The 20,660-nt window shown below is 50.0% G+C and overlaps 1 protein-coding gene across 1 annotated transcript in view; it reads right to left on the bottom strand.

Annotated features, from left to right (window-relative positions):
- Positions 1 to 20,660, bottom strand: part of ahr2 (aryl hydrocarbon receptor 2) — a 59,924-nt gene that overhangs the window by 8,601 nt on the left and 30,663 nt on the right. The window contains exons 3-4 of the mRNA XM_018743912.2: positions 2,230 to 2,330; positions 849 to 938 (exon numbers count right to left, since the gene is read on the bottom strand). Of these exons, the coding sequence (XP_018599428.1) occupies positions 849 to 938; positions 2,230 to 2,330 (191 nt within the window). The remainder of the gene's footprint in view (positions 1 to 848; positions 939 to 2,229; positions 2,331 to 20,660) is intronic.

Below are 20,660 nucleotides of genomic sequence, written 5' to 3'. Positions count from 1 at the left end.
ATTCGCGCCTCTTTCTCAGCGTCCCCCTGCTGTGTCCGCGTTGCCGTGACCCGGTGCTCCTCTCTTCTGTTCTTAATCGACAAAGCGGCGAACAAACAAATTAAAAACGGGATGTTGTTTTGGCAAACGGAGAGATCTACCATGCATTTGTGTGTGTGTGTGTGTGTATGAGATCAAATAGCAGTGATTTAAGACTGCGGTCTGGACAAGTTTGGGGTTTGGATAAGCCGATCGTGCCAAATATGTCTCACTAAAGACCTTGGGGGAATTTTCTCGGTATATAGACGAGAGGAGCGCCGCAACGCAGATCTTCAGCACCGGTCCGCGTGCCAGACTCACCACAATTCAACAGTCAGTAACCTGAAGGTTGTAGGTGCAAGAACCAGTAGGACAGGTGACTGGCTTCAGCAAACGCAGCGCTCACTTTTGGGAAGAGTCATCTCCCGTGCGCCACGTGGCCGAAGCGAAGAGCGCCGCCAGGGACGGGAAACGAAGGCCACGCGTGTCAAGGAGCCGCGGGTAACGGCAGCGCTTCGCGTCTGGAAAATTACAGTCCGAGAGCCGTGTGCTGTAACAAAAGGTGCGTTCTAATAAAGACTGTTGAGATTGCGTAACGGAGGCTTTAATCTCCAGCGCGGCACGATGACACGTGCTACACACTTCAGTCAACGCCTCTTCATATGTTGTTTACCTAAGAGACAAGTTACACCTAGACGGGCTGGTCCGGCGCCAGCTCCCGTTCTCTTCTCCTGCAGACAGGCTCGGATATGCAAATCAGCAGCGGACTGGCATGGGAACGGCGGGCGGGCGGAAGCACCGAGGCCTCGAACCCGTGCTGCGCTGCTCACCTGATGGAAGCCCAGGTAGTCCTGGATGGTGGGGGAGCTGTAGAAGACGTACCCCTCAGCGGTGATCACCAGGATGAAGCCGTTGAGGGCCTGAGGGAACAAACAGGACCGGGAAATGCAACTCGGTGGTTTGATCCTTGTTGTTTGCGTTATTATTATTAACGATAATCAATTACTTCATCATATATTTTTTACATTTCTTATTTTTTCATGAATGGAGCTAGATGCACACACACACACACACACACACCTCTATCTACTGACACACTCAAACAGTGCAGTACCTTGTATGTTAAGATGCACTTATTATACAGTAGGTTTTATTCATTTTTATTATTCATCAATTTACCTGACACTTTTCTCCAAAGCACCAAACTGTCAAGGTACTGATTTATGCATTTACACAGCTGGGTAATTTTACTGGAGTAATTCAGGATAATTCTGTTTTACTCAAGGGAACAACATCTGGAGGTGGGATTCAAACCTGCAACCTTTGGGTCCAAAGACAGCAGCTCTAACCGCTCTACATTCATTCATTCAGCTTTGCCACCCCTTTCTCCAAGCTGGCCTACAGTTTGTACACTGCTGACTGATTCACCCATGTATAATTTCTACTCTATCCGTTCAGAAGAAGTACTTTGATCGAGGGCACTAGAGCAGGAGGTGGGATTTGAACCCAAGTCCTTCGCACTCCTAAAAAACCCAGCCATACAGGAAATAAGCACCAGTTTGGACCGGGCTGCCGGAGGACACCAGCCAACAAGCTAACTACACGCAGATGTCGGTGGTATCGAACCCAGAGCCGACCATAGAGGCCACGTCCACTCATTCACCGAGTGTCAGTTCGTTTACGTTGTTTTCTTTTTCTTTGTCCTTTCTGTCTTTAGTGTTGAATTAATAAACACTGAGTATCATTTACATGTATGTTGTGTTTGTTAAGTGTAACGTGTGTAACAGCTGCAGAAGAGCTGAAGGACAGTCGCACACTAATAATAATAAAAAGGTCACATAATATTGCAGAGTAGTTAATAAAGGGAAACTGCACTGTTATGCTCTTTTATAATAACTAATGTAAACTAGTGAAGTAACTGTGTCCAATTTAAGGGGATTCACAGTATTTTACCACGAATGCGTATCAATTCTGGGGCTCGGAACACATGGAACTGTTTACACCACTCACACTAATGGTAATTATTAGTGTTTATTTGATGGGAATCCACCTTATGACGGGTTTCCCAGGAACACATGAGCGCCATAAGGTGGGAACATGGTACTCGTTCTCCTTTACACTGCTAGCTGATACTAACGCCTTCCCTTGAGAGGGTAAAGGCCGCTCTCCTTCCCACGATCCTCTGGGGACGCGCCGCGTCCCACGACTCACCTGGAGCAGGAGGTCCCCTTCGGAGAAGCCCACCCCATCGATGACGGGCGCGCTCAGCCGGCCCCCCTGGGACCACCCGGCGCCGCTCTTCTTCACGGTGGCTGCGGGAGAGAGGGAGCGGTGAGCCAACGTGAAGGGTGGGCGTGGGGAGTGGGGGCGGGGCGGGGCTGCCATCCTCACGCGCATTTTCCCGCACCGCTGACCCTGGGCCGCGCCCTCAGCCCGGAGTTGCTGCCGTTTGTAGGACGGCGAAGGACACGGCGGTTGTCATCGGAAACAGTCGAGGAGACTTAGAGGCAATTGAACACGGGTCCGAAGCGATTAGGGGAAAGTGAATCCACATTTCGTTCCCTCTAACCCCCCCCAACAACATGCCCACATCAGGGAGACTAAGTGAAAACACCTGTGGTGACACACGGACGTCACGGGGCGCTACAAGAGCCGGGACTCGCCTGCCTCCACCCCCCCCGCCGCCATGTCAGTCCTTTCCCACCCAGCAGCTCCGGGGCTTCATTACTACAGTTTACTATAAGACGAGCTCCGGCTGCTGTTTCCAGGGCCTCGTCACCCATCGAAAGTTCGTCGTTTCGGGGGGAGGAAGTCGAGGGCCGTCGCCAGCGCGACCTGCGTGTTCCCGGCACACGCTTCATGTATGTTGTGCAAATGAACGTTGCGCAAAGGTCTCGCTGGGAATCAAAACACGCCGCAGTGATTTCATAACTTGCAACAGCGGGACCGACATCTCAGGAGGTTCTGGAGCAGGTTCACACACACACACAGATGTGACACCACAACCCCACTGACCCGTTTATCTCTATCTGTCAGAGCGACTTACGCTCATTTACCCATCTGTACAGCAGGGTCATTCTCCTGCGTCAATTCAGGGTAAAGTACCTTGATCACGGGTACAACAGCAGGGGGTGGGATTCACACATGCATCATTCAAGTCCAAAGGCAACAACTGTAACCAGTACGCCCCCTGCTGTCTACTACAACAGTAGACGCAATTAAAATAAAACGCTTGATCAATGCTGTCAACTAACCCCACCTGTATTATGGTTATGAGCTCTAATGACCGCTGCTGACCACTGCTGACCACTGTGACCCACTGCCAGCTGTAAGAAAGACCAGAGATCCTCAAAGCCAGCAGACACAACAGAAAGACAGCAGGTGACTCGGTTGTTAAAGCTGCTGGATCGAGGTACTTAGCCTGAACTGATAGAGTAAAAATTACCCTGCTGTATAAGTAATTCAACGCTGCAATTTGGGCTGATAAATATAACTGGATCAGCGACACAGTGGAGAAAAACAAAGAAATAATCGACGAACCCGGATCCCGTCTCCGACCCCGATTCGGTTCCGAACAAACACGACTGCGGTTCTTGCAGACGCTGTGTGGCAAGAGCCCAGCAGCGCCCCCTAGAGGGCAGGGCAGGACAGCAGGGTGCGAGTGTCAGGGCAGCTAGAGCCCAGCTGTGGAAATGGGTGAAGCCACAAGGGGCGAAAGTGATTATGGGAGCGAACAAACCGACACATACGACATACGACACACAGAAGAGTCTCCAGGGAAACACGGGTGCGAGGCCCTCGAGTTCTGACCTGTCCAAAAAAGTCCATTCACAGGGACAGACTCCCACCGAGTCACGTCACCGCAGTCACCCGGTTACTAGGCAACGCCGCACTTAGGGTGGGACGTGCAGTTACTTCCTGTTTTTCGGAGCTCTATTTCTGGAGCCTTCAGCTTCTTATCGAGTTGTCCGAATTGAGCAGCAAAGAAAAAAAGCGTTTCCAACTCAAAGTTCAAAATATCTACCCACAGGACACAGATATTTTGTTGGTGGGGGGAGGGTCATGAATGGGGACACAAGCCGCTGGGACAGAAGGCTGTTCATATGACACACGTGTGGATGGGAAAGGCGTACATGTGACTACGGTTACATTCCCACGTTCACTCCGATAATGTCGGAGTGTAAAAGTACACGACCACAACCCCCCCCAGTCACTGGGAAAATGTTCATACAGCCACATGATGTTTAGGAGACCAATGTGGGAACTTCAAATCGAACCCAGAGCTTTGGTAGAATGACCCGACCCTGATTCAGTTCTGCGTTACTCATCTGACACGTCTCTCTTGCGCCGTTTACACTGATTTACCCATTTGTACAGCAGGGTAATTTTTACTGTGTCACTTCAGGTTAAGGATCTCACTCAAGGTGTCGTTCAAGTGCAAGGCAGCAGCTTTAAAGAGTGCGCCCCCCGCTGGCCCCGTGGACCGGGCGATAAGCAGCAGGGAGAGAGAGGGGACAAGGTGTGGCCCACCTCTGAGATGTCCAGGGCCCCCCCGTGATGCTCGCGCACAGCCATTGTTCCCTCGACAGTCCACACACAATGAAAGAGGAAGTTCTGACTTTCCCAGTGAACTGCCGCCGCCGAGGAGGTAAGAGCTGGAAAACGGAAAATTAATATTCCGCACGGTGACTATTAAAATGCGCTCTGAGCGGTGTGTCTGCAACGGGGCACCATGGTACCACGCTTTTGGGTCCAGGTGCATTTCAACAGTCACCACACTCTTTAACCTGACACTTGTCTGATTACACTGATTTACACATTAACACAGCAGGGCCATTTTTACTCTATCACTTCAGTTCAGTACCTCGATCAAGGGTACTGCAACCGGTGGTGGGATTTGAACCCTGGACCAATGCAGTAGCAGCACTAACTGTTATGCCAACTGCTGCCGGTTTGAATTTGTGCTCGGTCTCTGTGGAGTTTATCTCTTCTACCTGTGCTGATGTGTGTTTCTTTCACGTGCTCTGGTTTCCTCTCACAGTCCAAAATCGTGTTTCAATGGAAGAGGTGATTCAGAACTGCTGCTGTGTGTGTGTGTGTGTGTGTGCGTGCGCTACATCTTCCTGGTGTATATTTACATTGCATTTACTCACTTATCTGACACTTCTCCAAAGCAAATGTTAAAGTATTCACAATTATTTCACCCAGCTGGATAACATTTTTTGTTTTTTTTTTTTAGCTGAAACAATTTCAGGAGAAAGTACCTTGCTCAAGGGTACTACAGCCAGAGAGAGGAATTGAGCCCATGAACTTTGGGTCCAAATGCAGTAACTCTACCTACTACATTACCAGCTGTCCCACAGGTGAACAGTTGACCGTAGCGTCCCTAACACCGTACAATCATTAATATTGTTCTGTAAAACAGCGTATTGATGAGTTTTCTGCTTCTGGAGATGTTTCAGATTTAATGTGCATGAAAACACATGATACTAACGCTCTTTGGATGGTGGACAAATATACACAGTACACGCACTCGGCTGCAATGTTGCGTTATGTTGCCGTGACCTGGTGCTGCCGCTGTTGCTCTTTGATACGCTAGAAAAAAAGTTGCGTCTCCAAGGCTTTGGAGAAAAGCTGCTGCGAAACGTATATACAACGTACATGCAAATGAGGGCTGCGCATGATTGACAGCTGGGCGTGGCCACCGGTCTGGTCCAGTGTTCCCCTGCCGAAATTTCGCTGCTGCGGGAGGACGGGGGGACGGCGACGGCTCCGCGCTGACTCACAAAGGGCATGTGCGGGAGCGCCTCGTGCGCATGGGCTCGCGGTCGTACTGCGGTCGTGCCGGGCCCCGTCTGCGCCGCTGCAGGCAAAGTTCTCCTGCACACGCTGTTCAAAGCACTTCAAAGATCCCCCATATTTGAAGCAGCAGGTGTTGGATTACGAACCCGGAGCGCCAACGGGGGAGCGAGCGGCCCGGAAGGTGGCACATCTTCAGACGCAGGGAGAAGAAACAAACCCCGACGGGCAAAGCTCTAGGGTCCAACAGGCAGGAGCTTTCGAATCTCGTAATGTGTGCGAAGACAGCACCTCTTAAAGTGACAGTTAAAAAAAAAGAAAAAGGTTGGTTTGTGTGTGCCAGCAGGGGGTGCAGTGGTTTGAGTTGCTGCCTTGCACTACTAGGAACCTAAATCCCACCTCCTGCTGTCATACCCTTGATCAAGGTACTTACCCTGAAGTGATACAGCAAAAGTTACCCTGCTGTATAAACAGGTAAATCAGCGTAAGCAGCTAAACTGAGTAAATCGCTTTGCAGAAAAGCGCCAGATAAATAAATGCGAATGTCTGCGTTCATTTCCAGACAGACAGAGTGTGTTCGCTGTCCAAGCGATTGGGGTTCTGGGATCCGACCCAAAACAGACAAATAATTCCCTCTCCTCCCCAGCTGACTCGTGAGTGTGTGATTAGGTGCTGGACCGGGGTCGAGGAGATGCCAATGGGGACGTGGGGCTCCCCGCAACCACACCCATCGTCCCCTCATCGCAGGCTAGTGGGAGCAGCTACTGGGCACCACGGCAACCAAGCGTCAGTTCCCCGGCAACACGTCGGGAGTCACAAACCTGGTCGGGGAAAGTAAACGGTGAAATTCGTAACGAGACTTGTTTACGACGTTCTCAGCGCTGTTTACGGACAGAAGCGAAGGAGCGGAACAGATAAACAGCTTCCTGTGACACGTCGCAAAGGGAAGGATTCGGAGGCTCTCGGTGTGTGCGTGGGTGCGTGTATCTGTGTGCTCCTCCACCGCTGTACACACTTCAAGTGAAACACGGCCCAGCCGTGCAGCGATGGAACCCCCGGCGGAGCGTCCCGGTCGGAGGAGCCCATTGGCCCGTGACCTCGGGACCCACCGGTGCTCATGTTTCCCAGGCCGACATCCTCAGTCATCCTCAGTCATCCTCAGTCAGCGGCGGGGGGCTACGGTCTCATCCGGCGGTTCACGGGCCATCGCGTGCGGAGCGAGACCCCACATCCCTCGCGCACCTGAAGCCCATTAGCAAACAAGCTGGACCGTTTCCCAGCAGCCTGTTCTTCCCTCCTCCTTCGCCGACTGTGCAGAGCTCACAGCTTCGGTAGGAGAGTAAACATTGCGGTATACCGTGGGACAGGGCGGAGGGACACCGACACGGCTGCCGTAGCGACGAGAAAACTGCCGAGGTCACTGTGCCGGCCCTACAGGTGACACGGCCCAGTTGGTGGTTCAGTAATTACGATGCACGATACCGCGGTACAAGTTATGCTTGACTTGCCAAAGTGTTCCCGTGTTCTCCTTTTCTTGTCTCGTTAAACTGGCTTCCTGTAGCTGCTGCCTGTATGAAAACCAACACTCTGGTGATGGCCCACAGGTCGGTCAAAGGATTTGGACCCCAACACCTACAGGACCCAGTCACCCCAAACAGCACAGTAAGAGCACTGCACTCCTCCACCTCTGGACACTTGGTGGTCCCACTCTCAAAGGTCCAAGATCCAGTTCTCTCTTCCAGCCCCAATTCTTCTGCTGTGAAACTACAGCATCACTAACCCATTTACCTCTATTTACCAGAGTGACTCACACTCATTTACCCATCTATACAGCAGGGTAATTTTTACTGCATCACTTCAGGGTAAAGTACCTTGCTCAAGGTGTACTTCAGCTGGATGTGGGATTTGAACCTGCAAACTTTGGAGCCAACAGCAGCAGCTCCAACCACTACGCTACCAGTCACCCCCAACGATTTACCCATTTATAGAGCAGGGTATTTTTCACCGTATCGGTGCAGGGTACGTACCTCGATCAAGGGCACTGCAGAAGGGGGTGGGATCTGAACGCGGGCATTTTGAGGGCAAGACAGCAGCTCTAACCGCTGCTCCCCCTGCTGTCCGGAAGAGAGCACATCGGCGCCGTTCGCGTCCTGCTGCTGAGCCGAGGAGGAGAGGAACGCCCGTGTGGGATGTGAAACCAAACTGCATTTCGAAGTGCGATCTCCTTTCGCAGCATTTTTTCGCACCACGTTTTATCGTTTCTCATCTCGCTGCGACATATCGCTTCTCGCTTTCGACACGATTCTGAGAAGCGCCAAACTTTCGACTGCTCTGACTCAGCTGCCTGTTATATGTGTTATATTGCGAAAAATGATCAGATTGTTCCATGCAAATTCACATACTCACAAGTATCACGCGGAGCGGCGTCTCATTTTTCGCCCCGTTTACTTCTGTTCTTGCATTTTCCCAAAGACAACGAGTTTCCAGCTCAGCAACAGCGAACATGTGTGCGACACGCGTGTAAACTTGTGGCTTGAAGTGAACCGACTTGGTGAGCAGACGGTGCATAACATTAATACACTAAGCAATACAGGCAGGCCCAGCAGGTGGCGCCGTGGTTAGGGTTGCGGCCAACAGTTCGCACCCCTGCTCCTGCTGTAGCGCCCTTGATCAATTTTCTGATCGATTACCCTGAATTGATAGAGTAAAAATGCTGTATAACTGTATGAATGAGTAACTAAATATAAGATTCAGTTAAATAATAAATTAATTATCAAAAACAACAATAAAATTCCTCCATGAGCCCGATGATACCTCGCTGTGATACTGCCGCCCTGCTGGCCTATTTTTGAAAAGCATCTCCATGAAGGTGAAGGCTGTGTCCTCCTACAAGCTCATTTTCTCCTCTTTTCTCGAAATATGACATTTCAATATTTGAAACAAAAAATGCTAAAAAAAACAAAAAAAAGAACGGAAGGGAAAAAACCCAGATTCTGATTTTGCCAAAGTGCTCTGTCTGCCTTATGACTTTAATTAGAAACAGCTGCAGCAGTAAAGCCCATTCCCCTTATAAAACAGACAATACGGGACCCAACGCCACCCCCCCCCCACACACACACACACAATGGGTCACCAACCAGGCACCCCCGCACACCCCCCATAATCAGTTGTGTATTCTGTACTATAGTGCCACCATACACACACAGACAGTAACGGTATCCCCCCTGCTTCCCCAACACACCACCTCGCTGCCCGCCCCCCCCACCCGCTCTCTGGAACATCTAACGCTCCGAAACGTTGAGGTTGAATGGGCCCTTTGTTTCAGCGGCGCACCCCCCACCCCCAGCGGAGAGCAGGTTCTGACTAGCCGCCGCTGTCTGCTGAGAAGAGCAGCGAAAGCCGTGTGTGTGTGTGTCTCCGTGCGGCCAAGCCCCAGACACCGGCCCTCTTTGTCTCCGGCACTGGGGTTCAGTCCAGGGCTTTAAGTTTCATGGATTCCTGTGCCGTTTGGACGGCTGACTTCCAGTTGAGGACACACCCTGGGGGGGGCGCTGCCAGGGGCCCCTCAGCGCCTGCGGTTGAGGCACTGCTCTCTAGGTTCCTCCTTTCACAGCACATAATACATATTTTAAAAAAAGCTCATGTTTCTCCTAAATAGGACCACAAAAACATATGGTGTGAGGCAGGGTCACCACACACACACACACACTAGGGGCAATTCAGAGTCACCGTTCACCAGATACATGCATTTTACTGTGGGAGGAAACCAGAGCACCTGGAAGAGACCCATGTGAACATGTGGAGAAAATTCAAACTCCACACAGAGCGAGCTGAATTCGAACCCACATCCAAACCAACAGCACAGGACCATGTGACACCAGTGCTACCTGCTGTGCCACCGCACTGCCTTGTTCAAAAACAACAACACCCCCGAGTGTGGATTTACAGGTTCCCCTTCCATTGACCCCTTCACCGGGACCGGCCCGCTTTGGCACAGTGCGGTCCTACAGGACCGGCCGTCTCCATCCCTCGACCGCCTCCTCCTCTCTGGGGGTGGTGTGAGAAACACGGTGAGACTATGACTATTCTGGGTGAAACTGCAGTCAACATCTGGGGCTGGCGAGAGAGGGATTGGGGTGAGCGAACGGAAGGAGACTCAACCAGGTGTGTCATTCAAAAAACCCCGAGGAGGTGAATAAATCGATCGGGTTTCCTGAAGCCGCTCAGGAAACGGCCGGGGTGGCAGAGCGAGTCGCGAACTACCAGTCACCCATGAGCCTCGGCCTCTGGCCCACCAATAAAGTGTGTGACATGACTTTGGTTGGCGGCCAGAGGCCGTACAGGTGCTCAACTCACCCCACCTGTGGTTCTGAGGGTCACCCCACCCCCCCTTTCTGTTACTTCCTTTCTGCAGAAACTGGCAGGAATTATGGTTATGTAGTAATAATATTATAGTTATTTGCAAGAGTAGAGGAAACGTGAACCTGAACTGATAAAAGTGAGTATAAAAATCTCCGGTAAAGTGACGGGGTCTCATCTTGCGTTTATCTGGTCTCTCTGAGCTCCTCCACGAAGAGCTCGGGGGAACCTCGCTGCTTCGGGTTTTCACTTGCATGGTCCAGTAAAAGTCTCATAAAGCACAGCTTAGCCTTGCTAATCTTTCTCCGACCTTCTGGGTGGGGACTCTGCTTCGCTGGGGGCTCCGCTGTCCCGCAACCAGCTTTGCACGTGTGGATTTCCGGGATTTCTGACATGCGGCGGAAACACAAGAGGCGCAAAACTTCAGTGAAAAGAAGGAGATGAAGCAACAAATGAAAAACAAAACCAAAGAGTCCACTGATGGCATGAAAAAAACTGCACATTTAAAGTTTCGGTCAAAGAACAGCGGGAATCATAAGGAGCAGGACACCAGGAAGTGAAGCTACGCAGTGCGACGCTGCACAGATATGCTCCCCTTGTCACAGTGAGAAACACCCCAACACGTACAGGTCACGCCCTAAAGACAGAGGACACACCTAACAGATGGACACTCTAGCTAATAGAGGCTGATGGAGGCCACGCCCCAAAAGACAACTGCCACACCCCCATAGCTGGAGACCATGCCCTTAAAACCAGAGGCCACACCCCCCCACACAGAAGCCCCACCCCCCCAATGCCCACACGTGTGTTCTCTGAGAAAAACTGCATAAAAACCTGATGGTCCAAAATTACTTCTGCACCCATCCTGTTTGCTCGCTCTTCCTCGACCGAGACGGAAGGAAGCCGCAGCAAGCACATAATTGGCGGAAAATTAGCTTTTGGCAGAATCAGAGATATTATAATATTTCATTATTTGCTATCAGATCACAGAGACTCTATTTTAGGGTGAAATTACATTTTATATATACAACACACTGCAAACACTGTAGTCCTTTGTGTAAACTCCTCCGCTAGACTGTAACACGTGACCTGTCTCATTTAACCAGTACGCCAGCAATCGTTGTTTCACACATTTTTTTACACCAAATTCTTGAATTTCCTCAGAAAATGGAACACACACACACACACACACACACACACACACACACATATTGTCTGAACCGCTTGTCCCATACAGGGTCGCGAGGAGCCGGAGCCTAGCCCGGCAACACAGGGCGTAGGGCTGGAGGGGGAGGGGACACACCCAGGACGAGACGCCAGTCCATCACAAGGCACTTCAAGCAGGGCTCGAACCCCAGAACCACCACAGAACCACCACAGAACAGAATAATAAATACATAATTCAAAAAACCCAACAAGAACATTGAAATATACATATAAATGTAAATATGCAGTAATATGAAGGACAAACAGGGTTCCTACACAGTTAATAAGAAGTGTGGAGAAGCAGCTCAGTGTGAGTTGATCATGTTTGAGCTTTAAGAAACGTCATAAAAAAGTCAAATCGGAGCACTTTCCTCGACCCCGGGTCGCCCCGCCCCCGTAACGCCCATCCCGGTGCGGACGAGGCCTGTTTCCTGCCCTTCGCCCTCCCCTGCCGCTGCCCTCGCGCTACCCCTCGGGGAGGGGGCGGGTTCTACGCCTGGTTCACCACGGGGACACGGGGTCGAGGACACGGGGTCGTGTCGAGACAGGTGCCCTCGAGCCGCCCTGGAGCACGGTGCGGTAAACGTCAGCGGAGCCGACAGCACGGACAAACAACGCACAGTTCGTCCCCGAGAAAGTAATATAATAAAAGTAACAGGGAGTCACTGAGGGCGCCTGCGCACACAAACATGGAGAAGAAGGGAAAAAGAACGAGAAGTTCTCCAGGTTTCAGCAGGAATCAATTTTGCCCCATTAGGGGGCAGCTGGCCCTCTCCCAGCACGGTTAAGGTGGCGCTGCGAATGACGCATGCTGCAAGGTTGCGTTAGAGGAACCCGAGGCGGAAGGACCCAGGTGGGCGCTGCGCGGGCGACCCCCGAAGTCTCCCCCTCCCCTGGGGCAGACCGAAAGGGTGGAGGAACCCGACCAAAGAGAACATATCACGCTGGCAAGTCTCCGGGGTTTTACCCAGCATCCCCTCGGAGCACAGCGTGACACTGAAAGGTGATCTCCTCCCACGCTCGCACCCGGGACCCCTCTCTCTCCACATCTCCCTGCCAAGTGGCCCGAGAGACAAGGGCAGCGTTGTTGTCTGGAGAAGGACACCATAGCTGCTGTGAGGCACATTCCCGCAGCGGTCGCGTTTCGGCGTCTCCACGGAAACCATCTTTTAGTATTTAAAAATCCAAACATGCAAGCAGTTCCTTGAAACAATTAGGGCCCCTTTATGGGCAGCACAGGAGAGGACATTCCCGACACAAACAGCGTGAAAAACAAAGTATTTCCTCAGTCATTTGCAAATGCGACATGTAAAAGCGGAGCGTTTTATCTCACCGATGTGCTACTGAGCGTCTGTTTAAGGGTTTGGAAAAAAAGGGCAATAGGAGGCGCAGTGGTCAAAGCTGCCACCTCTGGATTTCAAAAACACATGTTTGAATCCCACCTCCGACTCCAGTAACCTTGATCGAGGCACTTACCGTGAACCGACACGGTGAAAAATACCCTGCTGTATGTATAGACTGGTAAATCAATAGACTGTCAGATCAATAGAGTAAATGTAACAGCGGGGCGTTGAACCCAGGAGCGAGACGCTCAGTTCTGTTGTTGGTGCTCCTGCAGTCACCCGGGGGCCACATTTGCACAGGTTCAATAAGGCTCTGCTCGGACCCGCGGCCCGACGGCCCGATAAAAAGCAGATGGGTTTGGTTTGGCTTATCCAGAGTGTGTCAGTGTGTTACACAGCGGGATAGTTTACTGGAACCAATCAAGCTCCTGCTTTAAGGGTACAACAGCAGCACCCTACCTGGGTTTCAGACCTTGAACCATTTCCTCAAAACCGCAAGGTGTGTCCTCAGTACTGAGTTTAACTTCTTGTTTGGACAACATTAACAAGAAGGACCAATTAGGAAGACTGTCTCTGTGTGTGTGTGTGTGTGTGTGTGTGTGTATGAGGGAAAGGGGGGGAGATGTGGCGACCGGCTCCTCGTTTACAGCAGGCACAGGAGTGCAGCGAAGCCAGGGTACGAGTGTACAGCTGCTGCAGAGCAGGGCTCAGCTGCACTGAACAGCACAAGCAGTGATGCAATTCCTTGTGTGTGTGTGGTGAGTTTCACTGCATCTCAGTAATTAATTCTGCATCTCATTAATGACTAATCATTAATAATTCTGTAATCACTGCAAATAAAGAAACGATGGGGCAATAGGGGGCGTAGCGGTTTGGGGCTGCTGTCTGTGGACTCGGAAGGCCACAGGTTCAGATCCGACCCCCTGCTGCAATACCTCTGATCAATGTACTTACCCTGAATTGATACAGGGAAAATTACCATACTGTATAAATGGGTAAATCAGTGTAAGTAGCTTCTAATGTAATTGTCAACTGTATCCTGAGCCCAGCAAAACACACACAGACATGTGGCGCCTTTGGCTTATTAAAACACCAGGGATGTCCCCACATGGACAGGAGAACGTATACACACACACACACACACACACACACACACACCTTGATGAAGTCTGCTTAGACAGGTGGACTACAGTCCTCCGACCTTCCGACCGATAGATGTCCAACAGCCCCTCTCATCCCTCTCCATCGCTGGCTTCGTCCCTGAGGTTTCCATGGCAACCGGCACTGACCGCACAACAAACACTTCCCAATTACACAAGCATCACAATGCAATAATGAGAAACACCAGCGCACAACACGAGAGAGGCCACACAACGCTATTTTAGTCCATTGTTCACAAATCAGGTATTTTCACCGCTTTCCACAGCGCCTGCCAGTGGCCTTTTCATCGAGCTTTATGATATCACGGCCCAGTTTGTGAAACTGCTTTCAACAAAATATTCATGGAAAAGGCCCTTTAGAAACCCGGAATATTAGTACAGGTACACCTTCAAACTAGGATATTTCAGTTTGGGAAAAAAGCTATAAATTATGGCGCAAGCGCTCATAACCAGAGGCCAAATGCTTCACACCACCATATAAAAGGTACTTTACGCTTAAAGAATGTGCGTCTGCTGCCAGGAACAATGTAGTTTACACAGCGAATCAGGTTTCTCTGAGCAACCAGTTCTGCAGTAAAAGTGTGCAGAATTAATCCGCCGTGCTAACGAAGTCTCCCGGGAATACGGTAATGCAGAGGAAGACAGTGAAATGACAACAGGATGACCTCATGGTGGCACTTGCACGCACACACATGCAAGTTGGACGACATCGTTTGGCGAAAAATTCCCACTTTTTTGTGAAATAAGTGCAGAGAGAGCAGGACCAGCAGGTCTCTGCAAAGTTACTTTGGTCCTGTACCCCTCCTATATTCCAGGCTCTACATTCATATCACACACACAGATTAAAACTGCTTGTCCTGAGCAGGGTCGCATCGCAGCAAGGTGGAGCCTAACCCGGAAACACAGGGCGCAAGGCCGGAGGGGGAGGGGATACATCCGGGACAGGACACCAGTCTGCTGCAAGGCACCCCAAGCGGGACTTGAACCCCAGACCCGCTGGAGAGCAGGCACAGGCCATAGCTGCTGCACCACCACACCCCCTACCATTTATATCACATTTACGTCTATTCATTCATCGGAACCTTTACTCCAAAGAGACTTACAGTGATTTACACACTATAAGTGCATTTACACAGCAGAGTATTTCTTACTGCATCGCTCTGCAGTAAGTACCTTGCTCGAAGGTACAAACATGGGAGGTGGGATCTGAACCCAAAACCTTTAATTGCGCAGCACCAGCGTTAATAACTACACCTCCTGCTGCCCACCTAGATCTCGTTTCCCATCTCATGAACCGTCAGAAGCCGGTCCTCCAGCACGCCCGCACCCCGCACTCCGCCCTTGCTCGCTGCCCCTAAATACACTCCTGACACGCAACTCCACTGGCAGCCCTTCTCTACTCAGCCGCCTCTGCCAGTTACTGCCGGTTAACAGACCTGCTGTTCTGGGATGGGCAGCAGAGCCAAAACCTGAGTGCCCGCACGCTCGAACCCTGTCCCTGGTAACAAGCGGGCTCCACTGGCATGCCGAAAGGTTAAATGACAAAACAAAAACATACACGCAGAGTGGTATGAAGTATCCGTGTAGGAGCCGTACTGCCGTTCTGGAACCGGGAGCAGCTCCAGCTAAAACTTCCTAGCTGGAGCCTCTTCACCTCTCCTGCTCGTACCTGCACAGGTGTGAGGAGCAGCACGTCGCTCACCCGCTCTAGCCTGGGGCTGGGGGTGTGGAGGACGGAGACCTCGGTTTGACCCTCAAGGAGAACAACTCCGTGGTCACCGAACTCCTCAGAAATTTTATCCGATGCATTTAGTGTCCAGCTACATGCATTGATTTACCCAGCCATCAGGGTAATCTCTGTAGTATAATCAGTTTAGGGTTACAGTGTTGATTAAAGGGATTGGATCCTGGGACCTTTAAGAGCGCAACTACGATACACTCATCTCCTCTTATTCAGTGTCCCAGTTTTTACTTATGTGTTCTGAAATTATTAATAGCACCTATTGCTGGTTGGTCTGGATTTTCATTTTTCAGCTCTGGGTGAGTTTTACTGCATCGATTCAGGCTAAATACCTTGATCAAGGGCACTGCAGCAAGAGGGGATTTGAACACGTGCCCCCTGCTGCCCTCCGCAGTTCCCCATGATATCCCACAATGCCCCGGTGGCTGCCCGCCGTCTCTCTGAGTACACAGTGTCAATAAGCTCCCTGCCGCCCGTCAGGGGGAGAACAACAACAACCACATCTTTGTCTTCTGGGTGTCAAAGTTAGATTGGCCCCCGTGAAATTACTTCAGTGTTTCCCCCGTCGACCGAGCAGCCCCCACCCACCCATCCGGGATCGAGCAGATGTGTGTGCGACCGAGGCGCGATGCTGTACGCAGCAAGGAAATGAAAAAACAAAACACCGAACGCAGAAGAACTTTTCAGGTTGGCGTTGCGCTGCAGATCTTTGAAATGTCAAAACATGCCTGGAAACCACAGGTTCCCTGAGAGACGGCCAGGTCGACGTGTTGCGCAGCGTGACGGCAGCGGCGCGAGGACAGGGGACGAGTCCGATGTCCCAGAAACAGCGTGCCGCCTTTCCGCAAAGGACTACAGTGTTTGCGGTGTGTTGTATATCGGGCCGTGCGGTTCAGGGCACGTCTCCCTCGGCCCTGACGTCGCTTTCGCGCAGCGACACACCTTTGCGCTTGCCCTGCGCTCCCCCCGAGTGGCCCACAGCCGCACTTTCCAAGTGGTACTGGACGCACTGCTAAGGGGAACGCTGTCATTTTTCCTCTGCTCATTGAGGGGTGAAGGATTTACCCCCTGATCCACTTAAAGAGGCTTCATGGATTCCTTAATATGCATTTTGTAAAGTTATACCTACCTATTTCATAAAAGGCCTTTAGCTAACAGTTTTGTACGGATCCTTCAGCTAACCCTTTTTTACGGATCCTTCAGCTAACAGTTTTGTACGGATCCTTCAGCTAACCCTTTTTTACGGATCCTTCAGCTAACCGCTTTGTACGGATCCTTCAGCTAACCCTTTTTTACGGTTCCTTCAGCTAACCGTTTTTTACGGATCCTTCAGCTAACCCTTTTTTACGGATCCTTCAGCTAACCGCTTTGTACGGATCCTTCAGCTAACCCTTTTTTACGGATCCTTCAGCAAAACCGCTTTGTACGGATCCTTCAGCTAACCCTTTTTTACGGTTCCTTCAGCTAACCTTTTTTTACGGATCCTTCAGCTAACCCTTTTGTACGGATCCTTCAGCTAACCCTTTTTTACGGATCCTTCAGCTAACCGTTTTGTACGCATCCTTCAGCTAACCCTTTTGTACGGATCCTTCAGCTAACCCTTTTTTACGGATCCTTCAGCTAACCGCTTTGTACGGATCCTTCAGCTAACCCTTTTTTACGGATCCTTCAGCTAACCCTTTTTTACGGATCCTTCAGCTAACCGCTTTGTACGGATCCTTCAGCTAACCGTTTTGTACGGATCCTTCAGCTAACCCTTTTTTACGGATCCTTCAGCTAACCGCTTTGTACGGATCCTTCAGCTAACCCTTTTGTACGGATCCTTCAGCTAACCGCTTTGTACGGATCCTTCAGCTAACCCTTTTTTACGGATCCTTCAGCTAACCGCTTTGTACGGATCCTTCAGCTAACCCTTTTTTACGGATCCTTCAGCTAACCGCTTTGTACGGATCCTTCAGCTAACCCTTTTTTTACGGTTCCTTCAGCTAACCCTTTTTTACGGATCCTTCAGCTAACCGCTTTGTACGGATCCTTCAGCTAACCGCTTTGTACGGATCCTTCAGCTAACCCTTTTGTACGGATCCTTCAGCTAACCCTTTTTTACGGATCCTTCAGCTAACCGTTTTGTACGGATCCTTCAGCTAACCGTTTTGTACGGATCCTTCAGCTAACCGTTTTGTACGGATCCTTCAGCTAACCGCTTTGTACGGATCCTTCAGCTAACCCTTTTTTACGGATCCTTCAGCTAACCCTTTTTTACGGATCCTTCAGCTAACCGCTTTGTACGGATCCTTCAGCTAACCGTTTTGTACGGATCCTTCAGCTAACCCTTTTTTACGGTTCCTTCAGCTAACCCTTTTTTATGGATCCTTCAGCTAACCGCTTTGTACGGATCCTTCAGCTAACCCTTTTGTACGGATCCTTCAGCTAACCCTTTTTTACGGTTCCTTCAGCTAACCCTTTTTTACGGATCCTTCAGCTAACCGCTTTGTACGGATCCTTCAGCTAACCCTTTTGTACGGATCCTTCAGCTAACCGCTTTGTACGGATCCTTCAGCTAACCCTTTTGTACGGATCCTTCAGCTAACCGCTTTGTACGGATCCTTCAGCTAACCCTTTTTTACGGATCCTTCAGCTAACCGCTTTGTACGGATCCTTCAGCTAACCCTTTTTTTACGGTTCCTTCAGCTAACCCTTTTTTACGGATCCTTCAGCTAACCGTTTTGTACGGATCCTTCAGCTAACTGCTTTGTACGGATCCTTCAGCTAACCCTTTTTTACGGATCCTTCAGCTAACCCTTTTTTACGGATCCTTCAGCTAACCGCTTTGTACGGATCCTTCAGCTAACCGTTTTGTACGGATCCTTCAGCTAACCCTTTTTTTACGGTTCCTTCAGCTAACCCTTTTTTACGGATCCTTCAGCTAACCGCTTTGTACGGATCCTTCAGCTAACCCTTTTTTTACGGTTCCTTCAGCTAACCCTTTTTTACGGATCCTTCAGCTAACCGTTTTGTACGGATCCTTCAGCTAACTGCTTTGTACGGATCCTTCAGCTAACCCTTTTTTACGGATCCTTCAGCTAACCCTTTTTTACGGATCCTTCAGCTAACCGCTTTGTACGGATCCTTCAGCTAACCGTTTTGTACGGATCCTTCAGCTAACCCTTTTTTTACGGTTCCTTCAGCTAACCCTTTTTTATGGATCCTTCAGCTAACCGCTTTGTACGGATCCTTCAGCTAACCCTTTTGTACGGATCCTTCAGCTAACCGTTTTGTACGGACCCTTCAGCTAACCCTTTTGTACGGATCCTTCAGCTAACCTTTTTTTACGGATCCTTCAGCTAACCGCTTTGTACGGCTCCTTCAGCTAACCCTTTTTTACGGTTCCTTCAGCTAACCGTTTTTTATGGACCTTCAGCTAACCCTTTTTTACGGATCCTTCAGCTAACCACTTTGTACGGATCCTTCAGCTAACCCTTTTTTACGGATCCTTCAGCTAACCGTTTTGTACGGATCCTTCAGCTAACCCTTTTTTACGGATCCTTCAGCTAACCGCTTTGTACGGATCCTTCAGCTAACCGTTTTGTACGGATCCTTCAGCTAACCCTTTTTTACGGATCCTTCAGCTAACCGCTTTGTACGGATCCTTCAGCTAACCCTTTTTTACGGATCCTTCAGCTAACCGTTTTTTACGGATCCTTCAGCTAACCCTTTTTTACGGATCCTTCAGCTAACCGTTTTGTACGGATCCTTCAGCTAACCCTTTTTTACGGATCCTTCAGCTAACCGCTTTGTACGGATCCTTCAGCTAACCCTTTTTTACGGTTCCTTCAGCTAACCTTTTTTTACGGATCCTTCAGCTAACCGCTTTGTACGGATCCTTCAGCTAACCCTTTTTTACGGATCCTTCAGCTAACCCTTTTTTACGGTTCCTTCAGCTAACCGTTTTTTACGGACCTTCAGCTAACCCTTTTTTACGGATCCTTCAGCTAACCACTTTGTACGGATCCTTCAGCTAACCCTTTTTTACGGATCCTTCAGCTAACCGTTTTGTACGGATCCTTTAGCTAACCGCTTTGTACGGATCCTTCAGCTAACCCTTTTTTACGGATCCTTCAGCTAACCCTTTTGTACGGATCCTTCAGCTAACCCTTTTTTACGATTCCTTCAGCTAACCCTTTTTTACGGATCCTTCAGCTAACCGCTTTGTACGGATCCTTCAGCTAACCGTTTTGTACGGATCCTTCAGCTAACAGTTTTGTACGGATCCTTCAGCTAACCCTTTTTTTACGGATCCTTCAGCTAACCGTTTTTTACGGATCCTTCAGCTAACCGCTTTGTACGGATCCTTCAGCTAACAGTTTTGTACGGATCCTTCAGCTAACCCTTTTTTTACGGATCCTTCAGCTAACCCTTTTTTACGGATCCTTCAGCTAACCCTTTTTTTACGGACCTTCAGCTAACCCTTTTTTACGGATCCTTCAGCTAACCACTTTGTACGGATCCTTCAGCTAACCCTTTTTTACGGATCCTTCAGCTAACTTCTTTACAGTTGCTACTCAATTTATGATGGTTCGACTTATGATTTTTTTCGGCTTTATGGTGGTGAGCTGGTGAGAGACACTGAGTAGAAACCGTACTTCGAATTTTAAATTTTGATTTTTTCCCTGGCAAGCGATACGCAGTGTGATACTCTCTTGCAATGCTGGGCAGAGACAGTGATTCGCATCTCCCAGTCTGTCACGCAGTCACTATACAGATACCCCATTATATCCACGTTGTGTTTTGTGTATCCATAATGTCATGGAAACGCCAATCTGTGTCTCCTGCTACAGGTGGGAATAAGAAAAGGAGGACAATTACTCTTGAGGAGAAACTCAAAATAATTGCCCAGCATGAAGGCGGCGAGCCCGTAATGGCAATTGCACGTATGCTAGGCTAAGACGTTTGGTAGGTTAGGTGTATGAAATGCATTTTCGACTTACGATGGGTTTTGCGGAACGTAACTCTATCCTAAGTCAGGGACCACCTGTA

This window comes from Scleropages formosus, chromosome 12 (genome assembly GCF_900964775.1).
Source record: "Scleropages formosus chromosome 12, fSclFor1.1, whole genome shotgun sequence".
Taxonomy (NCBI): domain Eukaryota; kingdom Metazoa; phylum Chordata; class Actinopteri; order Osteoglossiformes; family Osteoglossidae; genus Scleropages; species Scleropages formosus.
The sequence above is the reverse complement of the archived record's forward strand: the minus strand, read 5'-3'. Positions and strand labels throughout refer to the sequence as shown.